Raw genomic sequence first — 12,126 nt, forward strand, 5'->3', positions numbered from 1 at the left:
AAATTACAAAACATTGTTAAAAGAAATACAAGAAGACACCATAAAATGGAAAGACATTCCCTACTAATGGATCAGGAGAATTAACATCATCAAAATAGCCATCCTGCCAAAAGCAATATACAGATTTAATGCCATCCCAATAAAGTCTCAATGACATTCTTCAAAGAAATAGAAAAAAATATTGATCAGATTCATATGGAACAAAAGACCCCAAATAGCCAAAGCTCTCATGACTAGGAAGAAAGAGAATGGAGGCATTACAATCCCAAACTTCAAGCTATACTACAAAGCCATGATAATCAACACTGCATGGTACTGGAACAAGAACAGCCATACAGACCAGTGGATCTGGATAGAAAACCTAGTTATAAACCCACAAATTTATGGGCAGATAATCTTTGACAAAGGAGCAAAGAAGATACAATGAAACAAAGAAAGTTTGTTCAGCAAGTGGCGCTGGGAAAAATGGAAAGCTACATGCAAAAACATGAAACTAGATCACTACCTCAAACCATACACAAAAATCAACTCAAAGTGGATTAAAGACCTAGACATAATAACGAAACTATAAAATACCTGGAAGCAAAGATGGACAAAACACTAAAAAACATACACTTCAATAACACCTTTAAAGATACAGCACCCAGTGCAATGATAGTGAAGGCAAGGATAAGTAAATGGGACTACATCAGTTAAAGAGACATTTAAAAAAAAAAAAAAAAAGACATCCCATTGATTGGGAAAAATTTTTTCTCACACAAAGCTAGTGATATAGGATTGATCACAAAGATATATGGAGAAATGATAAAACTCAACAAAAATAAACAACCCCATCAAAACATGGGTAGGAGAGCTAAAGACACTTCCCCAAAGAAGAAATGCAGATGGCCAACAAGCACAAAAAAATTGTTCAACATCACTTGTAATAAGGGGGAAGCAAATTAAAACCACAATGAGATAACACCTCACCCCAGTGAGAATGGCACATCTTCAGACAACTAGCAACAACAAATGTTGGCGAGGATGTGGAGAAAAAGGAACTCTCCTGCACTGCTGGTGGGAATGCAAACTAGCACAACCATTATGGAAAACTGTTTGGAGGTTCCTCAAACTGCTAAACATGGAGTTTCCATATGATCCAGCAACCCCACTCCTAGGTATCTACCCAAAAGACACAAAGACACTGGTTCAAAAATATACTGCACCCCCATGCTTATTGCTGCTTTATTTACAATTATGACCCAGCAACCCCACTGCTAGGTATCTACCCAAAAGACACAAAAACACTGATTCAAAAAGATACTGCACTCCCATGCTTATTGCTGCTTTATTTACAATTGGAAAGACATGGAAACAGCCCAACTGCTCAAAAGTGGATGACTGGTTTAAAAAGATGTGGTACATATACACAATGGAATATTACTCAGCAACCAAAATAAATAAACAAATAAACACATGTCTTTTGCAGCAACATGGATGAAGTTGGAAAAGACCATACTTAGTTAAATAAGCCAGAAAGAAAAGAAAAAATACTGGATGGTTTCACTCATAACAGGAGTATAATGGACTAGGAGAGAAAATAATAATAATGAACAGCTATATACCAGAGACATTTTATGGGGGTGGAGTGGGGAATGGGATCAAAAATAGTCAGGGGAGGGAAATGCACTGGACTATGGCAATGGCTCATGGATGATTTGTTGAGGAGAAGCCGAAGGGGATTACAACTGAGATGGAAAAAGGCACAAAATGATGTAAAAATAAAGATATGAGAAAACATGGGGGGGGGGGAGGCAGGGCCCTCCCTGGTGGTGCAACAGGTTAAAGTGCAGCACTGTAAGCCAGTCACAGCTGCCTTAGTATAAGTTCCATCCCCAGCATAGGAAGTAACCCACATGGTGCAGCAGACCTCTCCTGACCCACCCTCTGCTCCCCTCAGCAGGGTATTTAGTCGATCTGCCTGTTCTGCTCCCCACTATCTCTGGTGAATTAAAATGTTGATAGGGATTTCATTGAATATGTATAATTGCTTTGGATAAGATGAGTATTTTGACCATGCTAACTCTTCTAATCCTTGAACTGAAGTAAAACATTGGTCCAAAGTAAAAATATTTAGGAATTGAAAAAAATGCCTAAAATATGTTGTTATTTATAGAATTAAAAACACAATCATTGTATCAATTGTGTACATTTTTTAAAAACGTTGTTCAGATGTTCTTGAAATACTTTATTGAAAGATTTTATTGAAAATAAAAATTACTTGTTAATCAAATAATAGGTAATAGGTGTAAAATAGATAACAAAAAATTTCAATCTAATAGAATTAAGAGGCATCTATTCCATGATTTTGCTTTCTAATATAATGCTTATAATTGGAATTCAGTTGTAAGGAAGAGCTTTCAAGAACTACTAAATTAAACTGACCTTCAATTCCTATCATCCTGATTACATTAATTTGCTACCTGCATCACTGATTAACTATTTTCTTTATAGTCAGAAAACATTGTTTAGTTTGTTCATTCTTTGCCCATTAAACACTTGTCTTGACTTGAAATTTGGGGATATTACAGTATTGTAAAATTTATGTACAGGCTTTGAGTCTCAAGGTTTGATTAGTGTCTCAGATTCGTCTCCCCAATTATAGTCTATGACCTGTAGTAAATCAATATATAATAATATTCTGTTTTACATAATTTACAAGATTAAAAGATAAAAATGTGATATTGAATAATGCTATATAACCTAGAATATTATATTTCACTTGCCTAAGTAACTTAAAGAATAATGTAATATTGATAATCACAGCATAATATTAAGTTCAGTGCTGTCAATAATTATGTTTTCCGAGTTTGTAAGAATTTGAAGTATTTTTATTAATATTTGATGTGTATATATAGCTATGTAATCACTCTTTGTTCTTGTTTTTCATGCATGCTGTTCCTATTCCTTATTCATAATCAAATTTGTGTATCAAAGAAAATACTGAAAGATTTAACAAAAATAATTTTATTTTTTAAAATGACCTTACTCTATTAAAATCATTGATTTTACTATTTATCTAACAATAAAGATTTTTGGATGGCAAGCTACTTGATATCAATAAAGACTTTCAACCACATTATGGGGAAGGAGGACGCATTCTAGAGATCCGGACCCCAGAGGCAGTGACCAGCATTAAAAAGCGAGGAGAAAGTCTAGGATACACAGAAGGGGCCTTGCTGGCTCTGGCCTTCATCATCATTCTCTGCTGCATTCCTGCAATCTTGGTGGTGTTGGTCAGCTACAGACAGTAAGTATTAGCAGATGCAAAACATGGATAGTTCTTTCACGAAGGCATTATCAAAACCATCTCTGATGAAATGGCATTATAGTTGTACAGTATTGATGGTGAAACCATTCTGGGATTGTTGTATCATTTTTTCATCAAATGACCTTCCTTCAAGGGAAAGAAATACAAATGTCCAGATGCTTTTCACAGATTACTCGGTGTTCCAGCAAAGGTTCTTAATACATAAGTATCCAGTAGGAGTACCAATTGCCCTCTGACCTTTGTCTGTGCTTTACATTATGAGCCTTAAAAGAGAAGGTAATAGATTTCCTTCCTTCTTTCCTCCCACCTTCCCTCCTGCCTTCCCACACAGCTTTCCTGTGTAGCCTTACTAGAGGCTGTATTGTTACATCTGGCAACATATCTGGGTTGTACAGGCTTAAATTCTTCCTGGTTTCTACAGGAAACTGCATGTTTTAAAAGATTTTTTTTTAATTTGGGTTCTTCAATATACTAACGTAATTACTGCTAATTTAAACATTTGCATGAAACCTCTATAGGAATATATTCTATCACAAAAGCATCAAGAATTTGTAAATATAGCAATAAACTGATATTTTGGAGTTCAGTGTATCCTGATCAGATCAATTAATATGGCAAATAAAGCCTGTGAGCAAATGCAATACTAGATAAACTGTTTTTGAATATTATCATGGGGCCCTCCATGGTGGCTCAGTGGGTTAAAGCACAGCAGTAAAAAGCTAAAACCACTTCAGCATGAGTTCGATCCCCTCCTTGGAGGTAATCCACATGGCCTGGCAGACCTTTCCTGACGGCCCACTGCTCCCCTCAGCAGTGTACTTCATTGATCTGCCTGTTCTGTTCCCCACTCTGTCTCTGGTGAATCCTCTCACTTCACCTGTGCCTTTGGTGTGTACCCCAGTTCTGTATGCATAAATATTTTTAAAATATATTTAATTATCAACTTAATATTAAGTCTTATACTAAGTTGTACCTGTATTGTAGTGATTCTTTCCCATTCACCAGTTTCCTGAGGAATACTTATTAAATCCTGTTAACAAAAATATCAGAAAGAAGATTTATATTTGGCACATAATACAGTGATTAAAACTGAAGCACCCTGCATGTTATACTTGAGAGAGGCCTGAAATTTAGCAAAATATGAAGATGCTTAATATCTAAACATTTTGTAGTTATAGTATTTGTTAGATTAGTAATCAGCTAAGCAAGCACTCTAATTTCAGTTGCTGTTTCCTATAGATTAACAAAATTAAGGAAAATAAGTATTATATTGCTTAGATTTCAAAGGAAATTTTGAATATTTAAAATCATAGTTTACCTGTATCTTCTACTTATAAGTAAGACTTAAATTACCATTATTCTTTTATATTAAATGTATCTTTGAAATTTTGTGCTCTTGGACAATTCAAAGGCAGACATGAGGTGTGTCATGAAATCATTACCGAGGAGCACCTCCCAATTCTAGCTCCAGCTTCGAAGTGGAGGCAGTAAAATCATGGCTTACTGCCTGACTCCATCCCTTTAATATTATTCAGCACAGTAACCAAGAATCCAATTATAAAAATCAGATCACCTTTAATATCCCTTTTCCATATCAGAGTTAAAATGCACAGATCCCATGTTTTAACCCAGTTTTTCTTATTCCACTTAGTAGTTTTCTTTGTTTTCCTGTAATGAATGTTTTAACAGCTTATATGACTGTTAGAGTAATAATTATATGCTCACCATTTTCCAAATTAAAGTTGCCTTCCTTTTATGTCATTAAGTCTGTCATGCGCTTAACCAGGAAGTTACATAATTTAGAGTAAATCATATCTTATAATATTATGAACTCAATATTTCTAATGTAGTTTTCTCTTTTCTTACTCACTGCTTTCCTAAACAGGTTTAAAGTGTAAGTATAATTATTAATATTTTGTACATAATGTTACATATGAAAACTTTAAAATCCAGATAATACTGTAACATAGTCATACTGCTTAAAACCATGTATTATTTGTTTTGTATTTTGCAGAGGTGTACACATTTTCGTTCAAATTCCCCATCAGTTTTCTACATAAAGACTCAAACTAGTTTTATACAATATGCTACAAGTGCAGAAAAATTGAAAAATACAGTTACTCTGGTAGCTGTCAACTTTTAAGATGTGAGGATGGAATTAACAATTAGTGCCCAGAACTTTCAAAAACAGCAGCCTAGATTTAATATAAGAATAACACATTCCTAGGACTCAAAAGGAAATAAATGTTAACCAAATCTCCCCAAGAACATGCACAACTATATAGTGTCTCTAAGCTATTCTCAAAAAAAGTTATAGTTTTAAGTAAAGTAACTTTCTTTAAATAGAAGATAAATCATAAAGGAAAGTTATGTATCTTCCATCTGTCTGACATTATGAAAGATATACACTGAACAACTACCACTTATCAGACATAGTGTATAGATATACACTGAACAACTACCACTTATCAGACAATTTGCCTTCTCTCTTTAATACGATCATTTAATTTAATTTGCAAGTATTTCTACTCACTTGTCCAGCTATTCAAAGGTATCTATTTTGGAGTAGTAAGATTTGATGTATTAAGGAAGGGGGGAAAGGTATGGACAAAATGACACCCCAGTGGCATGCTATTCAATAGATATGCTTGTAAATTCAAATACTTCTGTAAATGATTTTTTTAGTGTAATTTCTTCCCATAACTATATTTGTATTAAAAGATAGGCTACTGGTCAGCATACTATTTCTAAACTGAGTTTTACAAAACATCCTTACTTTACCAAAGACGCCAAGCTGAGTGCACCAAGACAGCACGAATCCAATCTGCATTACCCGCAGCTAAACCAGCAGCGCCAGTCCCGGCACCAGTAGCTGCGCCCCCGCCACCCCCGCCGCCTCCAGGTGCGCACCTCTATGAAGAACTTGGGGACAGCACAATGTAAGTAGACCTTTTGAGAAATCTGAGAAGTAGATGGGTTGTGATGGATGTTGGGTGAGTATGTAATTTCTATGTGATTAGAAATGCAGCTTGCGAAGTCTATTTTTTTATTGGTATTTTTTTAAGGCAGGAAATTAAGATGACAGTCTAAGAAAAGCTAAATTGGAAAGTAATAATCTAAAAATAGGCAGCGGGCCCCCCCCAAAAAAAGGTATTAAAAAATAAAAACACAGTATTTAACTTAAGGAAACCATTTTGCATGTATAACTTGGATATTATATTGAATCTCAACACTAGTGTTTCACGCAGATATCTACCAACTCCCACACAAATTAACAATAGCTTCTATCACTCTAAATCAGCACAATAAAATATAAACATAAAATATTACTTCCTGATGTGGTATCAAAGGCCACTCTAATTTGCTAAAAAACAAAAAAATCAATTGTTTTTGTCTAAAATTATAGATTTTTCTAATGCAGTATCTTAGTGTGTTATAAAATGAAAGAAAGTAATAAATACACAAGCACTCAGAGAATATTCCTTTCATATATTCTCCTCAGACGAATTCTGTGATACTTTAATATTTCATATAATACTATTTGGAATTCTAAGCAATATTAAAGTACATATTTTGGAAAGACTTATTTTGTTAAAAGGATTCATACATTTCTGTTATAATAACCTCATAATCGGATTCCTTTTGAAGACATTTACCTTATCTTTGTTGAAAAAATTCAAGTAACTTCTTTCTGAACATGAAATGCAAAATACCAGGGACACAAAATTTTGAGTATGATTAAATTTAATCCTACAAGCCTTTTATTAACTGAAATTGGGTGGACCTGAGAGACTAACATGTTCTAATATGTTTAACATTATAGTGTTTACTAGTAGGAATAAAGCAAGCCACACAATGTATCAAATTTATCTTTCAATGGGCAATTGGTTTTAAATGTATATCCATATTGTTTGTTTTATTAATATTACATGTTAAGAATATGTTTAAATGTTAAAATTGATTTAATGGCATATTTAAATGCTAATGTGTAATTTAAAAGTTGGATGTTTGATTTTCTGTTTCTAAAACAATATCATCCATGACTTATTTTTAAACATAGTTTTTTATTTTTTAGTAAGTTGAAAATTATGGTCTCCTCTTGAATTATCGGTGAATGTAGGAATTGAGCCAATATGGTTTGATTTTCTTTATGGTAACCACCTTTCTCCAGCAAAAGTATAAAAAAATCAAAGTAGTATGTATAAAGTGTTTTTCTATATGTAATTAGACATGGGTATATATTCATTTTTTTATTTATCAAAAGGTAAAGTATAATATCTTACAGAATCATTCTAAGTTGATGGCAATAATTTTTAAATAGCTACACTTTAGTTTATTTTTATCAGAAAAAAAATGTGGTAAACCAGAAGAGTTGTAAATGCTGTATGTCTGTTGAATATTTTAATTTATACACATCTAATTTTCTAACCTTAACAAATATTTAACTTTTCTATTCAAAAACTTAGGAGGATTCTAATCATAGGTTACCAGTAACTATACTCACTCCAGATGAATTATCATGTATTTCTGAAAGAAAAAACTTAGTTCGTTTTGACAAATGAATAACTTCATATAGATTCAATATTTATTCTGTAATACTTATTGTATTTGTTTATTTTCCTTCTTCTAAAACTATAGCTACTTTATGATCAATGTGAACCAATTTTGTAAATAAGACAAAGAAGTCATTCTTATAAACTCATTTAAATTTGTTTTAGGCTTGAAGTGACCCATGTTTAATAGAGATTAATTTACCTATGCATCGGCAAAATAGATATATTTTATATGGTAACAAATCATATTAACGGCATATGATTCTATCTAAAAAATGATTACATACTATTCTTATGGGTCAATATGAAGAAAATATATAAACATGCATTTTCATTTTTTTAGATATGCATATAAACTGTTTAAGTCAAGTTCCTATTGTATTTTCCTAACCGTCCAAATTAACTATAGTCAAAACTTTTTTTTCCTATCACATGTTTTCTCTTTCTCACCTGTGGATACATAGGCATAAGTAAGTAAATGATACCATTTTAATACAAGGGCTTTGAAAACAAAGTTTCAATAGAATAGATTAAATGTTTTGCTTTGTTTTTATTTTAATCTAAAAATAATAATTGTCAATCTTTACCTTGGAGTCATTTACTTTAAAAGAGAATGTTTTATCTTCCACATCTTATTTGTTTTTGCTATATTAAATGGCTTGATTTATCTGTCCCTGCCTAGAGGAGTTTCAAAATTCTCCTTATTTTATAATGTTAAAATATTTATAGATATATTTCAATAAAAAATGATGTAGTATCACTATATAGTTAGTTCCTGGAAAAATTAAGTCAGCTCTATTCAGAAACATTTGCCATATAATGGCAAGTCCATTTAAAAAAATTTTTTCTTTGAGATCAGGAATAAAATTTATTTTACTTTCTGAATTATTAAGGTAGGTCTGATACTTTTAAATTGACCTAGTAATCTCTAGCAGTTTATAGCTTTGCCCAATAACACAACAGAAAATTTTGCTTTATATGTCAATTTATTGTGCCCCTGACATCCTATGCTTTCAATTCAGTTATTGAAATTTTATTCAAAATATTTCCTTTTTATTTTATGTGTACTGTTAAGTAAATGTTAAACAATAGTTAAAAATAGATCTGTTACTCTGAGCTTGAGATCAGTCTATTACGAATCTGTTCAAAATCATGTCATCCAGATTTTCTGGGGACAGGATCCCAGTGCTTTCATTAGTTACTTATTTGTGCCCTTGGACTTATTAAATCCTTTTTATAACTTTTTAAGTGTTATCAAAAGTATATTATTGTAACATAAATCTTCTTGAGTCTTTACTAAGATTTGATCCAGATCATACTCAAGGAAATACCAATAGCCCCCTTCTTATTTGTCTAATTTATAATCTTTTAAAACTGATGAAACCTAAAGTAGTAATAGGATAAATAATCTCTATGAAGATTCTGACAAAACCTCTTTCTTAACTGTGATTTTTGTATTGGATTCAAGAAAATTCTTCCACCTATCCTCATGAACTATAATTCTCTTAATTTGAGGAGTAGAAAATCCCTTTTTGTATTCTCTTGTAGGCTTTATTCTAGATAGGCAATTACTTTTAGTTCAAAGACGGAATGAATGAAATGAGATGTAATGATCAGGTACTGAATCCAATAGTATTAAGGATTGTTTATCTAACACAGTCACATCTGAGCATCTTCAATGATGGCAGAGAATCTGAAATCATTAGTCATAATATGTGTATGTAATTTGGAGAATTGTGATTAACACATAAGAGAACTGTTATGTGTAGTCAAGATTTTTTTTTTGTTGTGTCAAGCTAGCTGGAAAAAAATTGTTGAACAGATTGGCACTTCTAAAAAATATAAAATATTTTTCTTACTATTCCCAGCTCTTGAATTTTCCCCTCCTGCTTTTTGGAGAACAGGGACATAAAAGTACTGCCTTGCTTTAGTACATTAGTGTTATTATTTGTTCTTTTATTGTTTGAAGTAGTAATGAGAATCATAAAAACATCTTTCTCATGAAAGCTGTGTCACAAGCTGTTTCCTTACATTTCATTATCTTCTTTTCTTTCAAGTCTTTACCTTCTCTACCATTTCCAACAAAGCAGGGGAAATAAGTCTTTCTCAGAAGACAGGAAACATCAGCACGTTGAAATGCCATTTTCTTCCAATACTATTGAGGCTCACAAGCAGGCTCAGATAGATGGATCATTTAAGAACAGTCAGCCCAAGTCTGCAGGAAACTTCATACTGCTTTCTGAGGAAGACAACTTAAATAGTCACAGTACCCCTTATAAAGAAAATGTAGATCAAAGATCAAGAAATGTCAACTTTTCAATAAGAACAGATCGTGCAGACTCATTTTTGCCCAAAACACAAGCCAAGAATGAGTCTCTGAGTGACCCAAGAGAAAAGATTCAGAGTGTGTGGAATCAACCAGTATGTTTACCTAAAAGATCAAGGTGGAAGTTCTCTAACAGTCCAGAAAACATAAATCTGGAGAAATGGGGAAGCAACAGGCAGAAAATCAAAAATGAAAGCACTGGAATTTATCCAAGTAAAGGAGGTAGAAGTAATCCCTTGTTCACAACTGAAGATATAAATTTTACAGAGAAAGAGGAAATAAGACAAGGTGAATCACTGATTACACAAGGAACAGAACAATTAAAATCTCTATCTTCAGCTTCATTTTCCTCTCCTTGGTCTCATTCCTTATTCTCCACTTTGCCAACTGTTTCAAGAACTGTGGAACTCAAATCAAAATCCAGTATCATCATTTCTCCTGATGACTGTTCCTTGGAACTTTCTCCTTCAATGCCTTGCATTTTAAATTCTCCACTCTTCAGGAGAGAGAAATCTATGCATATGTTGACTGCTAAAACCAAAAGGAACATTTTTGAAAATAGCGCTCATACACCCACTATCACTCCTCCTCCTCCATTTACTCCTCCTTCCCCTGAATCTCATACAGCACATAGTACTTTTGCTCTTTCCTGTCTTCCTTCTTCTCCTTCTACTCCTCTTTCTCTTCCTGCTCCTCCACTTTATTCATTTTCTGTCCCTCCTCCTCTCACTACTTCCCCTCCTGTACCTTTTCTTCCTTCATGTCCCTTTCTCCCATCACTGCCTCCCCCACTACCTCCTTCAGTCCCATCCAATAAGTATGATTGTATACCAGTTGTAAAAGGCACTATCAATGTGACATCTGCCCAGGAAATGAAATCCTCTATGATACAGCAATCAACATCAACAACTGTGTGTAATGCAGATCCTCAAAGAGAACCAAAAGGCATTCTCAAACATATTAAAAACTTAGCAGAACTTGAAAAATCAGTAGCTAATATGTACAGTCAAATTGAAAAAAATTATCCACCCACACACACCTCAAAACCTCAAACTATTCCTTCAGAGATAACAAATATGGAAATGACATCTGAACAAAACCAGGAGAATTTGCACAATATTGTTGAGGGAGTTGAAAAGCAATCTCAAAGTCAATCTACTTCACTGTAATGTGTCTCCTATTTATTTGGACAACTTTTGTTGACCATAATCTTCAAGTGAAGGCAAATTTGAACTTTAAAGAAGATTCCATTCTTTTATCCTAAACTCAATGCAGTGGTGTTTTCTCCTCATGTTTAATTTAAAAGATTATTACCTTCATCATTACTAACTCATATTATAGATTTACCTTAATTTTCTTAACTACGAAGTAGCATTATTTGTCTACATTAATTTAAAAAGTAAGTAATTTCAATCTATTTTTCAATGGGAATATGTGGGCATGAAAGTTAGATATTCAAATTAAACTAATGACTTGTTTATCATGTTAATGCTTGATTTTACAATTACTTTTTGATCAGTTTTATATGCATACTCAAGGAAAAAGACATGCTATTATAGACTAAAATTTATTACATAGGATCTGTTATTTTCATGAAACCCATATATTTGATAAGAATAAATACTACCAAAGTAAAATGTTGTCTATCTAAAACTGCAGAAAAACACAGACAAAATGATACCCTAAAGTAAGTGCTAGGTACTATAAGAGGCAGTCACATGTTTTCTTATAAGAACATCTTTTACTCTGGCTTGCTTTTATCTTACTAGTATTAGTATATTTATACATTTGATAAATCTTTTACTTTTTTCGATTGCTGTCTTATTTATTTCTCATTGTGCATTCCTTTCCCTTCTTTATAATGAAATAAATCTTGAGTTGTTGACTTTTGTAAGACATTTCATTGTTCCCACAACTGTTTAAAGTACTATTTAGTT

The 12,126-nt window shown here is 32.7% G+C and overlaps 1 protein-coding gene across 1 annotated transcript in view; it reads left to right on the forward strand.

Moving 5' to 3' along the window:
• The window catches only part of PCDH15 (protocadherin-related 15), a 565,802-nt gene extending 554,444 nt beyond the window's left edge, over nt 1-11,358 (forward strand). The window contains exons 27-31 of the mRNA XM_004681080.1: nt 3,071-3,289; nt 5,196-5,204; nt 6,097-6,249; nt 8,328-8,333; nt 9,921-11,358. Of these exons, the coding sequence (XP_004681137.1) occupies nt 3,071-3,289; nt 5,196-5,204; nt 6,097-6,249; nt 8,328-8,333; nt 9,921-11,358 (1,825 nt within the window). The remainder of the gene's footprint in view (nt 1-3,070; nt 3,290-5,195; nt 5,205-6,096; nt 6,250-8,327; nt 8,334-9,920) is intronic.
• The last annotated feature ends 768 nt before the right edge of the window (nt 11,359-12,126 follow it).

The sequence above is a fragment of the Condylura cristata genome, unplaced genomic scaffold, assembly GCF_000260355.1.
Source record: "Condylura cristata isolate star-nosed mole 26May11 unplaced genomic scaffold, ConCri1.0 scaffold00011, whole genome shotgun sequence".
Classification (NCBI taxonomy): domain Eukaryota; kingdom Metazoa; phylum Chordata; class Mammalia; order Eulipotyphla; family Talpidae; genus Condylura; species Condylura cristata.